Source organism: Oncorhynchus nerka, linkage group LG15 (assembly GCF_034236695.1).
Source record: "Oncorhynchus nerka isolate Pitt River linkage group LG15, Oner_Uvic_2.0, whole genome shotgun sequence".
In the NCBI taxonomy this organism is placed as follows: domain Eukaryota; kingdom Metazoa; phylum Chordata; class Actinopteri; order Salmoniformes; family Salmonidae; genus Oncorhynchus; species Oncorhynchus nerka.
In genome coordinates, this window is record NC_088410.1 from 96,386,850 (window position 1) to 96,411,384 (window position 24,535).

Sequence of the window (24,535 nt, forward strand, 5' to 3'; positions counted from 1 at the left end):
AGAGAGTGAAAGAGGGAGAGAGAGACAGAGATAGGGAGAAAGAGGGAGACAGAGAGAGGTAGAGAGAGAGAGAGAGACAGAGAGAGAGAGAGAGAGAGACAGACAGACAGACAGACAGACAGACAGACAGACAGACAGACAGACAGACAGACAGACAGACAGACAGACAGACAGACAGACAGACAGACAGACAGACAGACAGACAGACAGACAGACAGACAGACAGAGAGAGTGAAAGAGGGAGAGAGACAGACAGAGATAGGGAGAAAGAGGGAGACAGAGAGAGGTAGATAGAGAGACAGACAGACAGACAGACAGACAGACAGACAGACAGACAGACAGACAGACAGACAGACAGACAGACAGACAGACAGACAGACAGACAGATAGAGAGAGCAGGTCCAGGATACTGACTGTTGTTGAATGAATAGGGACACTCACACTGCAACCTTCCTCTGTCTCTTTTAGGTTCAGCCCTTATCTATCAATCACCTCCCTTTAACACATACTTAACGCCCTTCCTGTCCTAGGGACATATTCATTGATTCTCTGTTCCAAACCATCAGAGAGAGATGAAATATACAGACCATAAATTCTAATTGGCTATACTTAAACTCTTTAACATCATCCTCAGCTCTGACATCTTCCTCGATATTTTTGAAGTGTCTGATCACCCCAAATTCACAAAAGTGGAGACAAATTCGACCCCAATATGGGAAATGCGTTGACAGTCATCTTTGGAAAATCCTCTGCATTATCATTAACAGCAGACTCCTACATTTCCTCAGTGAAAACAATGTCCTGAGCAAATGTCAAATGGGTTTTTACCAAAATACTGTACGACAGACCACATATACACCCTCCACACCCTTGACAAACAAACAAAAAAGTATTCTCATGCTTTGTTGACTTAAAAAAAACTCTTGACTCAATTTAGCATGAGGGTCTGCTATACAAATGGATGGAAAGTGGTGTTGGGGGTAAAACATATGACATTATAAAATCCATGTACACAAACAACAAGTGTGAAGTTAAAATGAGCGAAAAAAACACTCAAATTTCATTCCATGGGGCCGTGGGGTGAGACAGGGATGCAGCTTGAGCCCCACCCTCTTCAACATATATATCAATGAATTGGCGAGGGCACTAGAACAGTCTGCAGCCAGCCTCACCCGACTGAACTCAAAAATCAAATGACTGCTGTTTGCAGATGATCTGGTGTTTCTGTCCCCAACCAAGGAGGACCTACAGCAGCACATAGATATTATGCACAGATTCAGTCAGACCTGGGCCCTGACAGTAAATCTCAGTAAGACCAAAATAATGGTGTTCCAAAAAAGGTCCAGTTTCCAGGACCACAAATACAAATTCCATCTAGACACCGTTGCCCTAGAGCACACAAAAAACTATACCTACCACGGCCTAAATATCAGCGCCACAGGTAACATCCACAAAGCTGTGAACGATATGAAAGACAAGGCAAGAAGGACCTTCTATGCCGTCAAAAGGAACATAAAATGTGACATACCAATTAGTATCTGGCTAAAAATACTTGACCTACAGAGAGATGAACCTGGAGGGAGACCCCCCTCTTCCAGCTAGTACGGGGACTCTGCTCACAAACACAAACAGACCCCACAGAGCCCCAGGACAGCAACACAATTAGACCCAACCAAATCATGAGAAAACAAAAAGATAATTACTTGACACATTGGAAAGAATCAACAACAACAAAAAACTGAGCAAATTGGAATGTTATTTGGCCCTAAACAGAGAGTACACAATGGCAGAATACCTGACCACTGTGACTGGCCCTAAACAGAGAGTACACAGTGGCAGAATACCTGACCACTGTGACTGACCCTAAACAGAGAGTACACAGTGGCAGAATACCTGACCACTGTGACTGGCCCTAAACAGAGATTACACAATGGCAGAATACCTGACCACTGTGACTGGCCCTAAACAGAGAGTACACAGTGGCAGAATACCTGACCACTGTGACTGGCCCTAAACAGAGAGTACACAATGGCAGAATACCTGACCACTGTGACTGGCCCTAACCAGAGAGTACACAATGGCAGAATACCTGACCACTGTGACTGGCCCTAAACAGAGACACAGTGTCAGAATACCTGACCACTGTGACTGGCCCTAAACAGAGAGTATACAATGGCAGAATACCTGACCACTGTGACTGGCCCTAAACAGAGAGTACACAATGGCAGAATACCTGACCACTGTGACTGGCCCTAAACAGAGAGTACACAATGGCAGAATACCTGACCACTGTGACTGGCCCTAAACAGAGAGTACACAATGGCAGAATACCTGATCACTGTGACTGGCCCTAAACAGAGAGTACACAATGGCAGAATACCTGACCACTGTGACTGGCCCTAAACAGAGAGTACACAATGGCAGAATACATGACCACTGTGACTGACCCAAACTTAAGGAAAGCTTTGACTATGTACAGACTCAGTGAGCATTGCCTTGCTATTGACAGAGGCCACCGTAGGCAGACCTGGCTCTCAAGAGAGGACAGGCTATGTGCCCACTGTCCACAAAATGAGGTGGAAACTGAGCTGCACTTCTTAACCTCCTGCCAAATGTATGACCATATTAGAAACACATATTTCCCTCAGACAACACAGACCCACAAAGATTTTTTTTTTTAACTCACACATCTATTAGGTGAAATACTACAATGTGCCATCACAGTAGCAAGATGTGTGAACTGTTGCACAAGAAAAGGGAAACCAGTGGAACACAATCACCATTGCAAATACAAGCTATATTTATGTTTATTTAGAGAGAGAGCACACTAGAGAGAGAAAGGGAGAGAGAGAGAGAGAGAGGGAGTAAGGGAGAGAGAGAGGGAGAGAGAGAGGGAGTAATGGAGAGAGAGAGAGAGAGAGAGAGAGAGAGAGAGAGAGGGAGTAAGGGAGAGAGAGAGAGAGAGAGAGAGAGAGAGAGAGAGAGGGAGTAAGGGAGAGAGAGAGAGAGAGAGAGAGAGAGAGAGAGAGAGAAAGATATAGAGAGCTAGAGAGAGCGAGAGGTATAGAGAGCAAGCTAGAGGGAGAGAGAGATAGAGAGCGAGAGAGAGAGAGAGCACGCTAGAGGGAGAGAGAACAAGCTGGAGAGAGAGAGAGAGAGAGAACCCTTTTTCAGCTATCTCTGTTGATCCATAGCATCTCTTCGCTTTCGGCTATTACAACATTACCACTTAAATTCCCACTACACCATGAACAGAGCAGTCCTATCACGGTAGGTGATATCCCATGAGGTAAGTGTTTTAGGTTATATACCTTTTGTCAAGCTGGCGAAGCTGTTGTCTGATCGCTATATCGCTGTAGATGTTTGTTCCTCTCAGGTGGTTTCGGGCCCCACTACATACTCAGGTTGTACTGCATACTACATACTCAGGTTGTACTGCATACTACATACTCAGGTTGTGCTGCATACTCAGGTTGTACTGCATAATACATACTCAGGTTGTACTGCATACTACATACTCAGGTTGTACTGCATACTACATACTCAGGTTGTACTGCATACTACATACTCAGGTTGTACCGCATACTCAGGTTGTACTGCATAATACATACTCAGGTTGTACTGCATACTCAGGTTGTGCTGCATACTACATACTCAGGTTGTACTGCATACTCAGGTTGTACTGCATACTACACACCAGGTTGTACTGCATACTACATATTCAGGTTGTACTGCATACTACATACTCAGGTTGTACGACATACTACATACTCAGGTTGTACTGCATACTACATACTCAGGTTGTACTGCATACTACATACTCAGGTTGTATGCATACTACATACTCAGGTTGTACTGCGTACTACACTGCATACTACATACTCAGGTTGTACTGCATACTACATACTCAGGTTGTACTGCATACTACATACTCAGGTTGTACTACATACTCAGGTTGTACTGCATACTACATGATCAGGTTGTACTACATACTCAGGTTGTACTGCATACTACACACTGAGGTTGTACTGCATACTACATACCCAGGTTGTACTGCATACTGCATACTCAGGTTGTACTGCAAACTACATACTCAGATTGTACTGCATACTACATACTCAGGTTGTACTGCATACTACAAACTCAGGTTGTACTGCATACTACACACTGAGGTTGTACTGCACACTACATACTCAGGTTGTGCTGCATACTACATACTCAGGTTGTACTGCATACTACACACTCAGGTTGTACTGCATACTACACACTCAGGTTGTACTGCATACTACATACTCAGGTTATACTGCATACTACATACTCAGGTTGTACTGCATACTACATACTCAGGTTGTACTGCATACTACACACTCAGGTTGTACTGCATACTACACGCTCAGGTTGTACTGCATACTACATACTCAGGTTATACTATATACTACATACTCAGGTTGTACTGCATACTACATACTCAGGTTGTACTGCATATGTATAACAGATTTGACAACAGCAATGGTTGTATAAGCCTTTTTGTGCACTTAAAACTCATCAAACAAATCTATTGTATCACAACCGTTGTGTCAAATGCCTTGTACATCCAGTGTAGAAGCTGAGTATGTCCAGGGCCGGGTTTAAATTAGCCGGTAATAGGCATCATTTGGCCAATATTGTTTTTTTCAAGACGATAAATAAAATTGCCGCTGGCCAATTGTCCAAGAGAAAAATAAAAAATATATATAAATGCTAGATAATGCTTTTTAAATCTTTAATTTATGGAAATACAGTGCATTCGGAAAGTATTGTTTATTTTATGTTAAACTTTATTTAACTAGGCAAGTCAGTTCAGAACAAATTCAAATTTACAATGACGGCCTAGGAACAGCGGGTTAACTGCCTTGTTCAGGGGGCAGAACGACAGATTTGTACCTTGTCGGCTCGGGGATTTGATCTAGCAACATTTCAGTTACTAGTCCAACGCTCTAATCACTAGTCTACCTGCCTCTAATCACTAGTCTACCTGCCTCTAATCACTAGTCTACCTACCTCTAATCACTAGTCTACCTGCCTCTAATCACTAGGCTACCTGCCTCTAATCACTAGTCTACCTGCCTCTAATCACTAGTCTACCTGCCTCTAATCACTAGGCTACCTGCCTCTAATCACTAGGCTACCTGCCTCTAATCACTAGTCTACCTGCCTCTAATCACTAGTCTACCTGCCTCTAATCACTAGGCTACCTGCCTCTAATCACTAGGCTACCTGCCTCTAATCACTAGTCTACCTGCCTCTAATCACTAGTCTACCTGCCTCTAATCACTAGGCTACCTGCCTCTAATCACTAGTCTACCTGCCTCTAATCACTAGGCTACCTGCCTCTAATCACTAGTCTACCTGCCGCCCCAAGTATTCAGTTCCCTTCCCTTTTCCACAACCAGCATTTTCTCAGCTCCTGCTTTTATCAGTCTCTCTTTTTCTCTCCCTCCTGGTTTTGACACTTGCCTCTCCTGACTCTGAGCCCGCTTGCCTGACTGCTCTGCCTGACCCTGAGCCTGCCCCTGAGTCTGCCTGCCGTCCTGTATCTTTGCCCCACTTCTGGATTACCGACCTCTGCCTGACCTGAGCCTAACCCTGAGCCTGCCCCTGACCCTGACCTGACCCTGCCCCTGACCCTGCCTGCCGTCCTGTACCTTTGCCCCACCTCTAGATTACCGACCTCTGCCTGACCTTGAACCTGACTCTGAGCCTGACCCTGACCCTGACCTGACCCTGACCCTGCCCCTGACCCTGCCTGCCGTCCTGTACCTTTGCCCCACCTCTGGATTACCGACCTCTGCCTGACCTGAGCCTAACCCTGAGCCTGCCCCTGACCCTGACCTGACCCTGAGCCTGACCTGACCCTGAGCCTGCCCCTGACCCTGACCTGACCCTGAGCCTGCCCCTGACCCTGAGCCTGCCTGCCGTCCTGTACCTTTGCCCCACCTCTGGATTACCGACCTCTGCCTGACCTGAGCCTAACCCTGAGCCTGCCCCTGACCCTGACCTGACCCTGAGCCTGACCTGACCCTGAGCCTGCCCCTGACCCTGACCTGACCCTGAGCCTGCCCCTGACCCTGAGCCTGCCCCTGACCCTGACCTGACCCTGAGCCTGCCCCTGACCCTGAGCCTGCCTGACTCCTGTACCTTTGCCCCACTACTCTGGATTAAAAACCCCTGCCTGCCTTGACCTGTCGTTTGCCTGCCCCTGTTTCTGTAATAAACATTGTTACTTCAACACAGTCTGAATTTGGGTCTTACCTGAAACATGATAGTAACGTAACGAAATATGGAAAAAGTCAAGGGGTCTGAATACTTTTCCCGAACGCACGGTACATTTATCGGTCTATAGATGAATTAGCATCATTGTAGTGTAATTAAAAAATTGGATGTGTGTACAGTATATTCGTTTATGTATCTTATTTATCCCACAGCCTACAGATGAAGAACCTTTGAGTGTGTAATCTGTCAGACGGCGTGAGAGCTGCTGCTACAGTATCTCAAACAGCACATGCGGCCTTCATCAGTCACGCACCACTTTGTAATGAGGCATTTTGAAACTTGAACATATCTTCTTTTTTTTTTTTTTTACCTCTTTTTCTCCCCAATTTCGTCCAATCGTGGACCGCCTCATGGGTCTTCCGGTCGCGGCCCGGTGTCGATCGCGGATCTGTTTATTTTATTTATTTAACTTTTATTTAACTAGTCAGTTAAAGAACAAGTTCTTATTTACAATGACGGACTACCAAAAGTCAAAAGGCCTCCTGCGTGGACGGGGACTGGGAATAAAAAATAAATGAAATATAAATATAGGACAAAACACACATCACAACAAGAGAGACAACAACAACACAACAACAAGAGAGACACCACATCACAACAAGAGAGACAACACAACACTACATAAAGAGAGACAACACAACATAAAGAGAGACACCACAACACTACATAAAGAGAGACAACACAACAACAAGAGAGACAACACATCACAACAAGAGAGACACCACAACACTACATAAAGAGAGACAACACAACAACAAGAGAGACAACACATCACAACAAGAGAGACACCACAACACTACATAAAGAGAGACAACACATCACAACAAGAGAGACAACACTACATAAAGAGAGACAACACATCACAACAAGAGAGACAACACTACATAAAGAGAGACAACACATCACAACAAGAGAGACAACAACAACACTACATAAAGAGAGACAACACAACATAAAGAGAGACAACACATCACAACAAGAGAGACACCACAACACTACATAAAGAGAGACAACACTACACTACATAAAGAGAGACAACACATCACAACAAGAGAGACACCACAACACTACATAAAGAGAGACACCACAACACTACATAAAGAGAGACACTACAACACTACATAAAGAGAGACACCAACAACACTACATAAAGAGAGACCTAAGAGAACAACATAGCAAGGCAGCAACACATGACAACACAACACTACATAAAGAGAGACACCACAACACTACATAAAGAGAGACACCACAACACTACATAAAGAGAGACACCACAACACTACATAAAGAGAGACACTACAACACTACATAAAGAGAGACAACACAACACTACATAAAGAGAGACACCACAACACTACATAAAGAGAGACACCACAACACTACATAAAGAGAGACACCACAACACTACATAAAGAGAGACACCACAACACTACATAAAGAGAGACACCACAACACTACATAGAGAGAGACACCACAACACTACATAAAGAGAGACACCACAACACTACATAAAGAGAGACAACACAACACTACATAGAGAGAGACACCACAACACTACATAAAGAGAGACCTAAAGACGACAACATAGCAAGGCAGCAACACATGACAACACAACACTACATAAAGAGAGACCTAAGAGAACAACATAGCAAGGCAGCAACACATGACAACACAGCATGGTAGCAACACAACATGACAACAACATGGTAGCAACACAACATGACAACAACATGGTAGCAACACAACATGGCAGCAACACATGACAACACAGCATGGTAGCAACACAACATGACAACACAGCATGGTAGCAACACAACATGACAACAACATGGTAGCAACACAACATGGCAGCAGCACAACATAGTAGCCGCCCAATACATGGTAAAACCATTGTTGGGGACAGACAACAGCACAAAGGGCAAGAAGGTAGAGACAACAATACATAACGCAAAACAGCCACCACTGTCAGTAAGAGTCCATGATTGAGTCTTTAAATAAAGGACGAACCGTGGCTGACCTGACCCAGATGGTTTTTGGGGTCAAGATTAAGGAGCTCGTTTAGCACCTTGGACTCAGTGACCGCCTGCAGGGAGAAACTGGGTAGGAGAAAAAGAGGGAGGAGGATCGGGGCTAGTCACATTAGAAGGGGTGGGAGATGAGGAGATGTTGGACGGGCAAGGAGGCATGGCTGAATCAAATAGGAATCCTGACTTAATGAAGTGATGATTAAAGAGCTCAGCCATGTGCTTCTTGTCAGTAACAACCACATCAACTTTAAGGGACATTGGGGGAGCTGTGAGGAGGAGGGTTTATTCTCCAGGACTTCTTGGAGCTAATTAACACTACCACTTAAAATATCAAAAAAGAAGGTCCAAGCGTCTTCGACAGAGGGGATCAAGCTGATTCTATACCAATTTACAGAGGCCAGTTCATGAAGGAAGGCTTGCTCATTAAAGTTTTTTAGCAAGCGTCTATGACAAATCAGGACAGGTCGTTTCACTGAGCAGCCATTACGAACACAGACTGTAAAACAGTGATCACTAAGGTCATTAGAGAAAACACCAGACTGATACCTATCAGGATTATTTGTGAGGATATAACATCGAGGAGAGTAGCCTTTTCTGGGTGTTTGGAGTCATAACTTGTGAGATTGGTAACAATCTTAGAAAGATTTAGGGAGTCCCGTTACTTTAGGACTTGGTCAGGTGGTTTAAGCATGTCCCAGTTTAGGTCACCTAGCAGGACAAATTCAGACTTAGTGTAAGGGGCCAGGAGCAATCTCTGGGCAGATACGGTACAGGCAGCTGCTGATTGAGGTCGATAACACCCAGCAATAGTCAACAAAGAGCTATTTGAAAGTTTGGTGCCTCTATCACTGTGATGCAGTGCCTTAGACCGCTGCGCCACTCGGGAGGCCCTGAAACCTTTTACTACACATTATTAGCATTTGTGATTTTAGCATGGTGAAAAAATTTAAACGTGGGATGCATGCCAGTAAAGTCACTACACAACACTAAACAATACATTAATTGCACTATAACAAGTGACAAACGGTGCCCACAAACTGTTAGGGTCGACATAAAGCTGTCCCGACAACAGTCCCAACACCCCCTACACCTGGCTATCAGCAGAGTCCCAACACCCCCTACACCTGGCTATCAGCAGAGTCCCAACACCCCCTACACCTGGCTATCAGCAGAGTCCCAACACCCCCTACACCTGGCTATCAGCAGAGTCCCAACACCCCCTACACCTGGCTATCAGCAGAGTCCCAACACCCCCTACACCTGGCTATCAGCAGAGTCCCAACACCCCCTACACCTGGCTATCAGCAGAGTCCCAACCCCCCTTGGCTATCAGCAGCCCAACACCCCCTACACCTGGCTAAACAGTCCCAACACCATTCAGCCTCATTTAAACAGTTCATTCAGCCTCATTTACTGCCTTTAAAAAAAACATAGCTGATATGGCTGACTTTCTTAAACAAATGTGGTTTCTACTGACCGTTGAGATGTACAAACTACGGCATAAGGGAACGACAAGCAGACAAGCAGACAAGAGGCAATCCGTAATTTCGATGAAGACATTAATTGATCCAGCCATATAACATAACAAATCAAATCAAATCAAATGTTCTTAGTCACTTGCGCTGAATACAACAGGTATTACAGTTTCACCTTACAGTGAAATGCTTACTTACGATCCCCTAACCAACAGTGCAGTTTAAAAGAACACGGATAAGAATAAGAGATAAAAGTAACAAGTAAAGTAAGAGCAGCAGTAAAATAACAATATATACAGGGGTGGTGGCGGTACAGAGTCAATGTGCAGAGGGCACCGGTTAGTTGAGGTAATATGTTCATGTAGGTAGAGTTATTAAAGTGACTATGCATAGATAATAACAACAGAGAGCAGCAGTGGTGTGGAGAGGGGGGAGGGGGGAAATGCAAATAGTCTGGGTAGTCATTTGACTAGATGTTCAGGAGTCTTATGGCTAGGGGGTAAAAGCTGTTCAGAAAAATAGACACATTTTGTATAATTAGACAGCTGACGCATATCTTTCCTAATATTTCTGTTAATGTTATTGGTCTACCTCCTCTTTCTCTCTCTATTGTTGCTTCATTCCTTCCTCGCTTTCAACAGTTAACGGAAATACGTTTTGGTTTCCTTATCTGAATCATTCTAATAAAATCCTTAAATATTATAGGACTAGAATTAGATGCAGACAGAAGGCTTTCACTTCTCTCCACAAAGATTGAAGGGTTATGGGTCTGAATTAATAACTGCTATAGTCTACCACCATCTGAATGGTTATGGGTCTGAATATATAACTGCTATAGTCTACCACCATCTGAATGGTTATGGGTCTGAATGGTTATGGGTCTGAATTAATAACTGCTATAGTCTACCACCATCTGAATGGTTATGGGTCTGAATGGTTATGGGTCTGAATTAATAACTGCTATAGTCCACCACCATCTGAATGGTTATGGGTCTGAATTAATAACTGCTATAGCCTACCACCATCAGATTTAATCAATAAAAATGTATGATGTCCAGCAAGCTATTCTAGTCTAGCTTTTGCTGCATGGGACTCCAAGCATTTTTGAAGGAGAGGCCAGTGGAGCACAGGTATGTGCGTATTACCAGAGGCTATCAGTTAGAAACTTAATATGCATAACCCATCATGAATTAGCTAAATATGAGGCTAATACTGCATTGAATGTATTACCTGAAAGAGGTAGGCTAGGACATCTATATATAGGAATATATATCAATCTAGAACAGGGTTATCTATTTTGGATGCAATTTGAATAGTGTTGATGGGGAGAGAGAGTCTGCGAGAGACAAGCTTGTACTGATTAAAAACAACGATATTCAAGTGTTTAGGCTGTTTTAAAACTCAACAGCTGTAATAAAATAAATATTTTTAAAAAAAAATGTATTTACAATTAAAAACAAGGTGACCCTCAAAAGCCAGATGGAGATGTGTAAATGATGTTACTGTAGACTATAACTTACTGCGCTCCACACTGAGATGGGTCTGTCTCCACCCTGAGCGATGATTCATCATGCAGAGGCCGTAGAGAAGCCATATTTAGCCATGGCATATAATTTAACAGTTCAATTTCACACCATGCTCTTCATATAAATAATTTATTATAATTTACCGCTTTCTCTCAGTTAGGTATCCCGGGAGTGGTTTTGCTGGAGGTAAACCCCAGTAAATCTCGGTAACCCTGTTTCCCCGCCATTCAACCCTAGAGTAGCCTACTGCCTTGTACGCATTGCTGTGCTTTTAATGTGAAGAAATACTAGTTTAGCAACATTTGAAGCTAAATGTTCTGATCTGTTGCATTGGACTTATTGCTTTTTAATGTTCATTTAATGTAGCCAAGGCCTACTGGTTGTATAAATGTGGGATCTATCGTACCACAACTGTCCCAGAAATAGGTCACGTTTTTTTTCTCGACAAGCTGACCAAAAGAGTAGGTCGACTTTTCTACTAACGGGGAATAGTAGATTGACTAGTAATGTCGCTGTCCGTTACTTGTCTTGTTGACCGAGGGGAAAGTAAATGTGGTCCTTCATTGTAACATCTTCAGTGCAGAATAAAGAATTTGGTTAATGAGAAGGAACCGCACATCGTTCCATCCTGAATTTGAATGTTCTGTTCATATGAATTACCATCATCCACCGTGGTTCGTCGCCCTAATCAGGTTACACACCCCAAGGATGTGGTTCCGGTAAATTTCTCAAATGTCCGGTAAATTAAAATGCTGCCGGCACTACATTTTACTAACGAAAACCCTAGTATATGGCCTCAGTCCTTTCGTGGTAGGTACTAGGTAGCCTGAGCGCCAGTGTGTTTGTGTTAACCAACTCCCTGTCACTCATTGTCATGCCAGACATGTTCTCTTCAGCCTGACAAGGTCCTCAATAAAGTCAGCAATGGGCAAGAGCACAAACAGATCTGGGATCAGCCTACCATTGTGGCTCGCTCTGTTGATCTGAGCACAAACAGACCTGGGATCAGCCTACCTTTGTGGTTCGCTCTGTTGATTTGAGCACAAACAGACCTGGGATCAGCCTACCTTTGTGGCTCGCTCTGTTGATCTGAGCACAAACAGACCTGGGATCAGCCTACATTGGGTGGCTCTGTTGATCTAAGAATCAATGAGGAGAAAAGTCCTCCCTCCCTGGCTGGCAACTATAGCCAACAGCTTGACAGAGCGGTCTCCTTGGATTGTTTTGTGTAAAATAGCCTGGGGCTCACCACACACTTAGGAACTCTTTGAATTATTAATTTGAGAGAGAGAGAGGGAGGGGGAGAGAGTGAGAGAGAATGCTGTGTCTATAAGTCATTCTTTACAAGGATGTGTGGGTTTTCATATTCACTTTATCTCGTAAGAATAAAGAACTTTCACTGCAGGCTCGTTGATATGTTGAAGAATTGTTCATAGAACATTGAATAGAATAGAATAGAACAGAATATAATACCCATAGAATAGAACAGAATATAATACCCATAGAATAGAACAGAATATAATACCCATAGAATAGAACATAATATAATACCCATAGAACAGAACATAATATAATACCCATAGAATAGAACATAATATAATACCCATATAATAGAACAGAATATAATACCCATATAATAGAACAGAATATAATACCCATATAATAGAACAGAACATAATACAATACCCATAGAATAGAATAGAACAGAATATAATACCCATAGAATATAACAGAACATAATACAATACCCATAGAATATAACAGAATATAATACCCATATAATAGAACAGAATATAATACCCATAGAATATAACAGAATATAATACCCATCGAATATAACAGAATATAATACCCATAGAATAGAACAGAATATAATACCCATATAATAGAACAGAATATAATACCCATAGAATATAACAGAATATAATACCCATAGAATATAACAGAATATAAAACCCATATAATAGAACAGAATATAATACCCATAGAGTAGAACAGAACAGAATATAATACCCATAGAATAGAATAGAACAGAATATAATACCCATAGAATAGAACAGAACATAATACAATACCCATAGAATAGAATAGAACAGAATATAATACCCATAGAGTAGAACAGAACAGAATATAATACCCATAGAATATAACAGAATATAATACCCATAGAATATAACAGAATATAATACCCATAGAATATAACAGAATATAATACCCATAGAATATAACATAATATAATACCCATAGAATATAACATAATATAATACCCATAGAATATAACTTGGCATATACTGTAAGTATACAATGAGTATACCTTCCTAATATTGAGTTGCATCCCCCATTTCTGCCCTCAGAACCGCCTCAATTCGTCAGGGAATGGACTCGAATGAGTTCCGTAGGGATGCTGGCCCATGTTGACTCCAATGCTTCCCACAGTTGTGTCAAGTCGGCTGGATGTCCTTTGGGTGGTGGACCATTCTTGATACACACGGGGAAACTGTTCAGCGTGAAGAACCCAGCAGCGTTGCTGTTCTTGACACAAACCGGTGCGCCTGGCACTTACTACCACACCCCGTTCAAATGGCACTTAAATCTTTTGTCTTGCCCATTCACTCTCTAAATGGCACACATACACAATCCACAAATCCTTATTTCACCTGTCTCTTCCCTCATCTACACTGATTGAAGTGGATTTAATAAGTGACGTCGATAAGCGATCATAGCTTTCACCTGGATTCACCTGGTCAGTCTATGTCATGGAAAGAATAGGCGTTCTCAACGTTTTGTCCACTCAGTGTTACTGTATCATAGTAACAGCTTGGTTCTGCACTGCACTAGAGGGGGGTGTTCATAATGTTTTGTCCACTCAGTGTTACTGTATCATAATAACAGCTTGGTTCTGCACTGCCACTAGAGGGGGGTGTTCATAATGTTTTGTCCACTCAGTGTTACTGTATCATAATAACAGCTTGGTTCTGCACTGCCACTAGAGGGGGGTGTTCATAATGTTTTGTCCACTCAGTGTTTATGTATCATAATAACAGCTTGGTTCTGCACTGCCACTAGAGGGGGGTGTTCATAATGTTTTGTCCACTCAGTGTTACTGTATCATAATAACAGCTTGGTTCTGCACTGCCACTAGAGGGGGGTGTTCTTAATGTTTTGTCCACTCAGTGTTTATGTATCATAGTAACAGCTTGGTTCTGCACTGCCACTAGAGGGGGGTGTTCTTAATGTTTTGTCCACTCAGTGTTTATGTATCATAGTAACAGCTTGGTTCTGCACTGCCACTAGAGGGGGGTGTTCTTAATGTTTTGTTCACTCAGTGTTTAATATGTAAAGGTAAATTGTAATGTTTCATAGTATTGTTATGTAGAGGAATTGATGGGAAATGATGTAAAATATATCACTAGCCACTTTAAACAATGCTACCTAATATAATGTTTACGTACCCTACATTATTCATCTCATATGTATACGTATATACTGTACTCTACATCATCTACTGCATCCTTATGTAATACATGTATCACTAGCCACTTTAACTATGCCACTTTGTTTACATACTCATCTCATATGTATATACTGCACTCAATACCATCTACTGTACCATCACTCATTCATATATCTTATGTACATATTCTTTATCCCTTTACACTTGTGTCTATAAGGTAGTAGTTTTGGAATTGTTAGCTAGATTACTTGTTGGTTATTACTGCATTGTCGGAACTAGAAGCACAAGCATTTCGCTACACTCACATTAACATCTGCTAACCATGTGTTATGTGACAAATAACATTTGATTTGATTTGATTTGAGGTAATGACATTTAGATGGCTTGGTTCTGCACTGCCACTAGAGGGGGGTGTTCTTAATGTTTTGTTCGGTATTGTTATGTAGAGGTAATGACATTTAGATGGCTTTATTTGTCCCCCAGAGCATCTGGAGACCAACAGGTTTGTTGTAGCCTATGTGAAGATTTTTTTTTTGCAAAGCGTCATTGTCTAGGTATCCCACTCAGTTAGTTTCAGTAGAATAGGACACAAAACACTTGATGCTCTCTGTCTCATTCTCAGTCTCTCTCTCTGTCTCTCTCTCTCCATGTCAGTCTCTCTCTCAGTCTCTCTCTGTCAGTCTCTCTCTGTCTGTCTCTCTCTGACTCTCTTTCTCTCTGTCTGTCTCTCTCTGTCTCTCTTCTCTCTCTGTCTGTCTCTCTCTGTCTCTCTCTCTGGCTCTCTCTCTCTCTCTCTCTCTCTCTCTCTGTCTCTCTCTCTTTCACCCCTTCACTATTTCATCCCTTCACTCTCTCTCGTTCACTCAGTCCTTCACTCTCTCTTTCACTCAGTCCTTCACTTCACTTTTTACCTCACGGTGAGCTCTTAATTAAAATTGACCATAGACTCAAAGAGTATTACACATTAACATTTTAGTAGCAACAGGAGATCTTTCTGTTAAAGTTTCCATTTCAGCTGCAGACATGCATTAATGTATTCTTGTGATCAGTAGGGAGGAAAAATATTCCTGTCTGTCTGGTTAGTGAAAATAACTGCTCTTCATCTGGCTAGCTGGTTTGGCTATTCATTCAGTGGTGGAAAACACCTTCTCTATTGTAGTTATGAGAACTAAAAGCACTGACCTGTTTTTTAAGGGTGGTGTTATGTTTTGTCTTTTGTGTGTGTTTCGTCCACCCTAGTAGTGCTCTATAAAGAGACACATAGACACTGTTCCTTATGCTGCCGAGCCATAATGATGTGATAATATTACAGGTAGGAAACACTATAGAATCACCTGTGTCTTCTGTTTTTATTGATGTTGCTCAGTTCTGGAGTCCCCCCGCACACCACCAGGTATCTACTGTTGTAGCCACTTCCCCCCCCCCACACCACCAGGTATCTACTGTTGTAGCCACTTCCCCCGCACACCACCAGGTATCTACTGTTGTAGCCACTTCCCCCGCACACCACCAGGTATCTACTGTTGTAGCCACTTCCCCCGCACACCACCAGGTATCTACTGTTGTAGCCACTTCCCCCGCACACCACCAGGTATCTACTGTTGTATCCACTTCCCCCTACACCACCAGGAATCTACTGTTGTAGCCACATCCCCCCACACTACCAGGTCTCTACTGTTGTAGCCACTTCCCCCGCACACTACCAGGAATCTACTGTTGTAGCCACTTCCCCCCACCACCAGGTATCTACTGTTGTAGCCACTTCCCCCACACCACCAGGTATCTACTCTTGTAGCCACTTCCCCCACACCACCAGGTATCTACTGTTGTAGCCACTTCCCCCGCACACTACCAGGTATCTACTCTTGTAGCCACTTCCCCCACACCACCAGGTATCTACTGTTGTAGCCACTTCCCCCACCACCAGGTATCTATTGTTGTAGCCACATCCCCCCACACTACCAGGTCTCTACTGTTGTAGCCACTTCCCCCCACACCACCAGGTATCTACTGTTGTAGCCACTTCCCCGCACACTACCAGGAATCTACTGTTGTAGCCACTTCCCCCACACCACCAGGTATCTACTGTTGTAGCCACTTCCCCCACACCACCAGGTATCTACTCTTGTAGCCACTTCCCCCACACACCACCAGGTATCTACTGTTGTAGCCACTTCCCCCGCACACTACCAGGTATCTACTCTTGTAGCCACTTCCCCCCCACCACCAGGTATCTACTGTTGTAGCCACTTCCCCCACCACCAGGTATCTATTGTTGTAGCCACCCCCCCCCACAATCAGTTATCTACTGTTGTAGCCACTTCCCACCTCACCACCAGGTATCTACTGTTGTAGCCACTTCCCACCTCACCACCAGGTATCTACTGTTGTAGCCACTTCCCACCTCACCACCAGGTATCTACTGCTGTAACTTCTCACTCTGCCCGCCAGCCCCAGTCATTCTTCTCTCTAAAGGTCAAACCTCAAACATTACAAAGGTTGACATTTTTCAAAGGACATTTCATTAAATGTTGATACGTTTGTTTCTTGAGTGTTAAGGGGTTTCACTGCCAATGTCTGACTTACTGTATAAAGTGTGTATTTTATCTTTGTCACATTTTCAGAAAAGCTGCATCCACAAATACAGTGCCTTCGGAAAGTATTCAAACCCCTAGACTTTTTCCACATTTTGTTACCTTACAGCCTTATTTTTTTAAATTGATTAAACATATACAATATTCAGCAATATCTACACACAGTACCCCATAATGACAACATAAAAACAGGTTTTTAGAAATGTTTGCAAATGTATTATAAATCAAATCAGAAAAATATAAAAAATGTAATATAAAAACAGAAATAACTTTCCATTTCCATAAGTATTCAGACCCTTTGCTATGAGACTCGAAATTGAGCTCAGGTGCATCCTGTTTCCATTGATCATCCTTGAGATGTTTCTACAACTTGATTGGAGTCCACCTGTGGTAAATTAAATTAATTGGACATTATTTGGAAAGGCACACACCTGCCTATATAAAGGTCCCACAGTCGACAGCGCATGTCAGAGCAAAAACCAAGCCATGGGGTCAAAGGAAATGTCCATAGAGCTCTGAGACAGGATTGTGTCAAGGCACAGATCTGGGGAAGGGTACCAAAACATTTCAACAGCTTTGAAAGTCCCCAAGAACACAGTGGCCTCCATCATTCTTTAATGGAAGAAGTTTGGAACCACCAAGACTCATCCTAGAGCTGGCCACCCGGCCAAACTGAGCAATCTGGGGAGAAGGGCCTTGGTCAGAAGGTGATCAAGAACCTGATGTTCACTCTGACAGAGCTCTAGAGTTACTCTGTGGAGATGGGAGAACCATCTCTGCAGCACTCCACCACTCAGGCCTTTATGGTAGAGTGGCCAGACGGAAGCCACTCCTCAGTAAAAGGCACATGACAGCCCGCTTGGAGTTTGCCAAAAGGCAACTAAAAGACTCTCAGACCATGAGAAACAAGATTCTCTGGTCTGATGAAACCAAGATTGAACTGTTTGGCCTGAATGCCAAACGTCACGTCTAGAGGAAACCTGGCACCATGGTGGTGGCAGCATCATGCTGTGGAGATGTCTTTCAGTAGCAGGGACTGGGAGACTAGTCAGGATCGAGGGAAAGATAAACGGAGCAAAGTACAGAGAGATTCTTGATGAAAACCTGCTCCAGAGCGCTCAGGACCTCAGACTGGGGTGAAGGTTCACCCTTCCAACAGGACAACGACCCCAAACACACAGCCAAGACAATGCAGGGGTGGCTTCAGGACAAGTCTCTGAATGTCAATGAGTGGCCTTGCCAAATGCCGGACATAAACCTGATTGAACATCTCTGGAGAGACCTGAAAATAGCTGTGCTGCAAAGCTCCTCATCCAACCTGGCAGAGCTTGAGAGGATCTACAGAGAAGAATGGGAGAAGCTCCCCAAATACAGGTCTGCCAAGCTTGTAGTGTCATACCCAAGAAGACTCGATGCTGTAATCGCTGCCAAAGTTGCTACAACAAAGTACTGAGTAAAGGGCCTGAATACTTTGCAAATTTTTTATAATTGTCCAAAAAATTCTAAAAACCTGTTTTTGCTTTGTCATTATGGGGTATTGTGATGTCATTATGGGCTATTGTGATGTCATTATGGGCTATTGTGATGTCATTATGGGCTATTGTGTGTATATTGATGAGGAAAAACAATTGAATCAATTTAAGAATAAGGATGTAACGTAACAAAATGTGGAGGGTGAATACTTTCCAAATGCAGGTACCTTGTGGCTTAGGTCATAGTAGTGCCCTTTATTGGTTGGCATTTTAGACACGTTGCGTTTTCTTCATTATACTGCTAATTGAAACCCATTGGCCTTCTTGTTTCAGATCTTCACCCGTTATGGGAAATGCTACACGTTCAACTCTGGCCAAGAGAACCGGCCGCTGCTGGTGACCATGAAGGGAGGGATGGGTAACGGCCTGGAGCTGATGCTGGATATACAACAGGATGAATACCTGCCAGTCTGGGGAGAAACAGGTGAGGGAGGGAGGGGGAGGGAGGAGGGAGGGAGGGAGGGAGGGGGAGGGAGGAGGGAGGGAGGGGTAACGGCCTGGAGCTGATGTTGGATATACAACAGGATGAATACCTGCCAGTCTGGGGAGAAACAGGTGAGGGAGGGAGGGAGGGAGGGAGGGAGGGAGGGAGGGAGGGAGGGGTAACGGCCTGGAGCTGATGTTGGATATACAACAGGATGAATACCTGCCAGTCTGGGGAGAAACAGGTGAGGGAGGGAGGGAGGGAGGGAGGGAGGGAGGGAGGGAGGGAGGGAGGGAGGGAGGGAGGGAGGGAGGGGTAACGGCCTGGAGCTGATGTTGGATATACAACAGGATGAATACCTGCCAGTCTGGGGAGAAACAGGTGAGGGAGGGAGGGAGGGAGGGAGGGAGGGAGGGAGGGAGGGAGGGAGGGAGGGAGGGAGGGAGGGAGGGAGGGAGGGAGGGGTAACGGCCTGGAGCTGATGTTGGATATACAACAGGATGAATACCTGCCAGTCTGGGGAGAAACAGGTGAGGGAGGGAGGGAGGGAGGGAGGGAGGGAGGGGAGGGAGGGAGGGAGGGAGGGGGGTAACGGCCTGGAGCTGATGTTGGATATACAACAGGATGAATACCTGCCAGTCTGGGGAGAAACAGGTGAGGGAGGGAGGGAGGGAGGGAGGGAGGGAGGGAGGGAGGGAGGGAGAGGAGGGAGGGAGGGAGGGAGGGAGCGAGCGAGCTGATGTTGGATATACAACAGGATGAATACCTGCCCGTCTGGGGAGAAACAGGTGAGGGAGGGAGGGAGGGAGGGAGCGAGCGAGCTGATGTTGGATATACAACAGGATGAATAACTGCCAGTCTGGGGAGAAACAGGTGAGGGAGGGAGGGAGGGGAGGGAGGGAGGGAGGGAGGGAGGGAGGGGGAGGGAGGGAGGGAGGGAGGGAGGGAGGGAGGGAGGGGGAGGGAGCTGATGTTGGATATACAACAGGATGAATACCTGCCCGTCTGGGGAGAAACAGGTGAGGGAGGGAGGGAGGGAGGGAGGGAAGGAGGGAGGGAGGGAGGGAGGGAGGGAGGGAGGGGTAACGGCCTGGAGCTGATGCTGGATATACAACAGGATGAATACCTGCCCGTCTGGGGAGAAACAGGTGAGGGAGGGAGGGAGGGAGGGAGGGGTAACGGCCTGGAGCTGATGCTGGATATACAACAGGATGAATACCTGCCCGTCTGGGGAGAAACAGGTGAGGGAGGGAGGGAGGGAGGGAGGGAGGGAGGGAGGAGGGGAGGGAGGGGGAGGGAGGGGTAACGGCCTGGAGCTGATGCTGGATATACAACAGGATGAATACCTGCCCGTCTGGGGAGAAACAGGTGAGGGAGGGAGGGAGGGAGGGAGGGAGGGAGGGAGGGAGGGAGGGAGGGAGGGAGGGAGGGGGAGGGGAGGGAGGGAGGGAGGGAGGAGCTGATGCTGGATATACAACAGGATGAATACCTGCCCGTCTGGGGAGAAACAGGTGAGGGAGGGAGGGAGGGAGGGAGGGAGGGAGGGAGGGAGGGAGCTGATGCTGGATATACAACAGGATGAATACCTGCCCGTCTGGGGAGAAACAGGTGAGGGAGGGAGGGAGGGAGGGAGGGAGGGAGGGAGGGAGGGAGGGAGGGGAGGGAGCTGATGCTGGATATACAACAGGATGAATACCTGCCCGTCTGGGGAGAAACAGGTGAGGGAGGGAGGGAGGGAGGGAGCTGATGCTGGATATACAACAGGATGAATACCTGCCCGTCTGGGGAGAAACAGGTGAGGGGGGGAGGGAGGGAGGGAGGGAGCTGATGCTGGATATACAACAGGATGAATACCTGCCCGTCTGGGGAGAAACAGGTGAGGGAGGGAGGGAGGGAGGGAGGGAGGGAGCTGATGCTGGATATACAACAGGATGAATACCTGCCAGTCTGGGGAGAAACAGGTGAGGGAGGGAGGGAGGGAGGGAGGGAGCGAGCGAGCGAGCGAGCTGATGTTGGATATACAACAGGATGAATACCTGCCCGTCTGGGGAGAAACAGGTGAGCCGGAAGGGAGAGAGAGAGAGTGTTTGTGAACGTGAAACCACTTCAGAAGAATCAACAGAGATCAAACATTAGCTACTTGCTAAGGAAAGGAAGAGAGATAGATAGACAGGTAAGCAAGCTAGTCCATGTAGAATTTATTTTCAAACTCTCAGTTTCGGATCAACTCTTGAATATGTTTTAAAATAAAAGAACAACTTCTCAAAAAACTATCTTTGATATTTCCAAGAGACATAATATCCTTGGAGAGAGATCAGAATCTTCACACTGCACTTTTGTTCCTCATCAATATGAATCTAGCTCTATCTGCAAATTCATACTCATACACGGTTGGAACACAATTGCAGTGAAAATGGTACATTATCGACTCTTTTAAATCAAGTTGGGATGGGGGGTCGAATTATCGAATGCTTATTCATTGTCATATAATTGTATCTCTCGTCGGGAACACTTGTTTTCTGCATGAATCAAATGAAAGAATATGGCGGTAGTCAGATGAAAATCAATACAGCGCTTCTCTCTGAAAGGCCTTTCATTCTCTCTGCAGCGGTATGCAGACGTCTGTGTAGAAAGGCCTTTCATTCTCTCTGCAGCGGTATGTAGACGTCTGTGTAGAAAGGCCTTTCATTCTCTCTGCAGCAGTATGTAGACGTCTGTGTAGAAAGGCCTTTCATTCTCTCTGCAGCGGTATGTAGACGTCTGTGTGGAAAGGCCTTTCATTCTCTCTGCAGCGGTATGTAGACGTCTGTGTAGAAAGGCCTTTCATTCTCTCTGCAGCGGTATGTAGACGTCTGTGTGGAAAGGCCTTTCATTCTCTCTGCAGCAGTATGTAGACGTAGTGTCTGTGTGGAAAGGCCTTTCATTCTCTCTGCAGCGGTATGTAGACGTCTGTGTGGAAAGGCCTTTCATTCTCTCTGCAGCAGTATGTAGACGTCTGTGTAGAAAGGCCTTTCATTCTCTCTGCAGCAGTATGTAGACGTCTGTGTGGAAAGGCCTTTCATTCTCTCTGCAGCGGTATGTAGACGTCTGTGTGGAAAGGCCTTTCATTCTCTCTGCAGCAGTATGTAGACGTCTGTGTAGAAAGGCCTTTCATTCTCTCTGCAGCGGTATGTAGACGTCTGTGTAGAAAGGCCTTTCATTCTCTCTGCAGCAGTATGTAGACGTCTGTGTGGAAAGGCCTTTCATTCTCTCTGCAGCGGTATGTAGACGTCTGTGTAGAAAGGCCTTTCATTCTCTCTGCAGCGGTATGTAGACGTCTGTGTAGAAAGGCCTTTCATTCTCTCTGCAGCGGTATGTAGACGTAGTGTCTGTGTAGTAAGGCCTTTCATTCTCTCTGCAGCGGTATGTAGAAGTCTGTGTGGAAAGGCCTTTCATTTTCTCTGCAGCGGTATGTAGACGTCTGTGTCTGTGTAGAAAGGCCTTTCATTCTCTCTGCAGCGGTATGTAGACGTCTGTGTAGAAAGGCCTTTCATTCTCTCTGCAGCAGTATGTAGACGTCTGTGTAGAAAGGCCTTTCATTCTCTCTGCAGCGGTATGTAGACGTCTGTGTAGAAAGGCCTTTCATTCTCTCTGCAGCGGTATGTAGACGTCTGTGTGGAAAGGCCTTTCATTCTCTCTGCAGCAGTATATGTGTAGAAAGGCCTCTGTGTGCAGAAATGGCGTCTTTGGAAAGGCATTCTCTCTGCAGCGGTATGTAGACGTCTGTGTAGAAAGGCCTTTCATTCTCTCTGCAGCGGTATGTAGACGTCTGAAAGGCCTTTCATTCTCTCTGCAGCGGTATGTAGACGTAGTGTCTGTGTAGAAAGGCCTTCCATTCTCTCTGCAGCGGTATGTAGACGTCTGTGTAGAAAGGCCTTTCATTCTCTCTGCAGCAGTATGTAGACGTCTGTGTGGAAAGGCCTTTCATTCTCTCTGCAGCGGTATGTAGACGTCTGTGTAGAAAGGCCTTTCATTCTCTCTGCAGCGGTATGTAGACGTCTGTGTAGAAAGGCCTTTCATTCTCTCTGCAGCGGTATGTAGACGTAGTGTCTGTGTAGTAAGGCCTTTCATTCTCTCTGCAGCGGTATGTAGACGTAGTGTCTGTGTAGAAAGGCCTTTCATTCTCTCTGCAGCGGTATGTAGACGTCTGTGTAGAAAGGCCTTTCATTCTCTCTGCAGCGGTATGTAGACGTCTGTGTAGAAAGGCCTTTCATTCTCTCTGCAGCAGTATGTAGACGTCTGTGTAGAAAGGCCTTTCATTCTCTCTGCAGCGGTATGTAGACGTCTGTGTAGAAAGGCCTTTCATTCTCTCTGCAGCAGTATGTAGACGTCTGTGTGGAAAGGCCTTTCATTCTCTCTGCAGCGGTATGTAGACGTCTGTGTAGAAAGGCCTTTCATTCTCTCTGCAGCGGTATGTAGACGTCTGTGTAGAAAGGCCTTTCATTCTCTCTGCAGCGGTATGTAGACGTAGTGTCTGTGTAGAAAGGCCTTTCATTCTCTCTGCAGCGGTATGTAGACGTCTGTGTGGAAAGGCCTTTCATTCTCTCTGCAGCGGTATGTAGACGTAGTGTCTGTGTAGAAAGGCCTTTCATTCTCTCTGCAGCGGTATGTAGACGTCTGTGTAGAAAGGCCTTTCATTCTCTCTGCAGCAGTATGCAGACGTCTGTGTGGAAAGGCCTTTCATTCTCTCTGCAGCAGTATGCAGACGTCTGTGTGGAAAGGCCTTTCATTCTCTCTGCAGCGGTATGTAGACGTCTGTGTGGAAAGGCCTTTCATTCTCTCTGCAGCGGTATGTAGACGTCTGTGTAGAAAGGCCTTTCATTCTCTCTGCAGCGGTATGTAGACGTAGACGTCTGTGTAGAAAGGCCTTTCATTCTCTCTGCAGCGGTATGTAGACGTAGACGTCTGTGTAGAAAGGCCTTTCATTCTCTCTGCAGCGGTATGTAGACGTAGACGTCTGTGTAGAAAGGCCTTTCATTCTCTCTGCAGCAGTATGTAGACGTAGACGTCTGTGTAGAAAGGCCTTTCATTCTCTCTGCAGCGTTATGTAGACGTCTGTGTAGAAAGGCCTTTCATTCTCTCTGCAGCAGTATGTAGACGTAGTGTCTGTGTGGAAAGGCCTTTCATTCTCTCTGCAGCGGTATGTAGACGT

At 45.1% G+C, this 24,535-nt stretch overlaps 1 protein-coding gene across 1 annotated transcript in view; it reads left to right on the forward strand.

Annotated features, from left to right (window-relative positions):
• Positions 1-24,535, forward strand: part of asic1b (acid-sensing (proton-gated) ion channel 1b) — a 543,240-nt gene that overhangs the window by 455,763 nt on the left and 62,942 nt on the right. Inside the window, exon 3 of the mRNA XM_065002076.1 lies at positions 19,194-19,344. Coding sequence (XP_064858148.1) covers positions 19,194-19,344 — 151 coding nt within the window. The remainder of the gene's footprint in view (positions 1-19,193; positions 19,345-24,535) is intronic.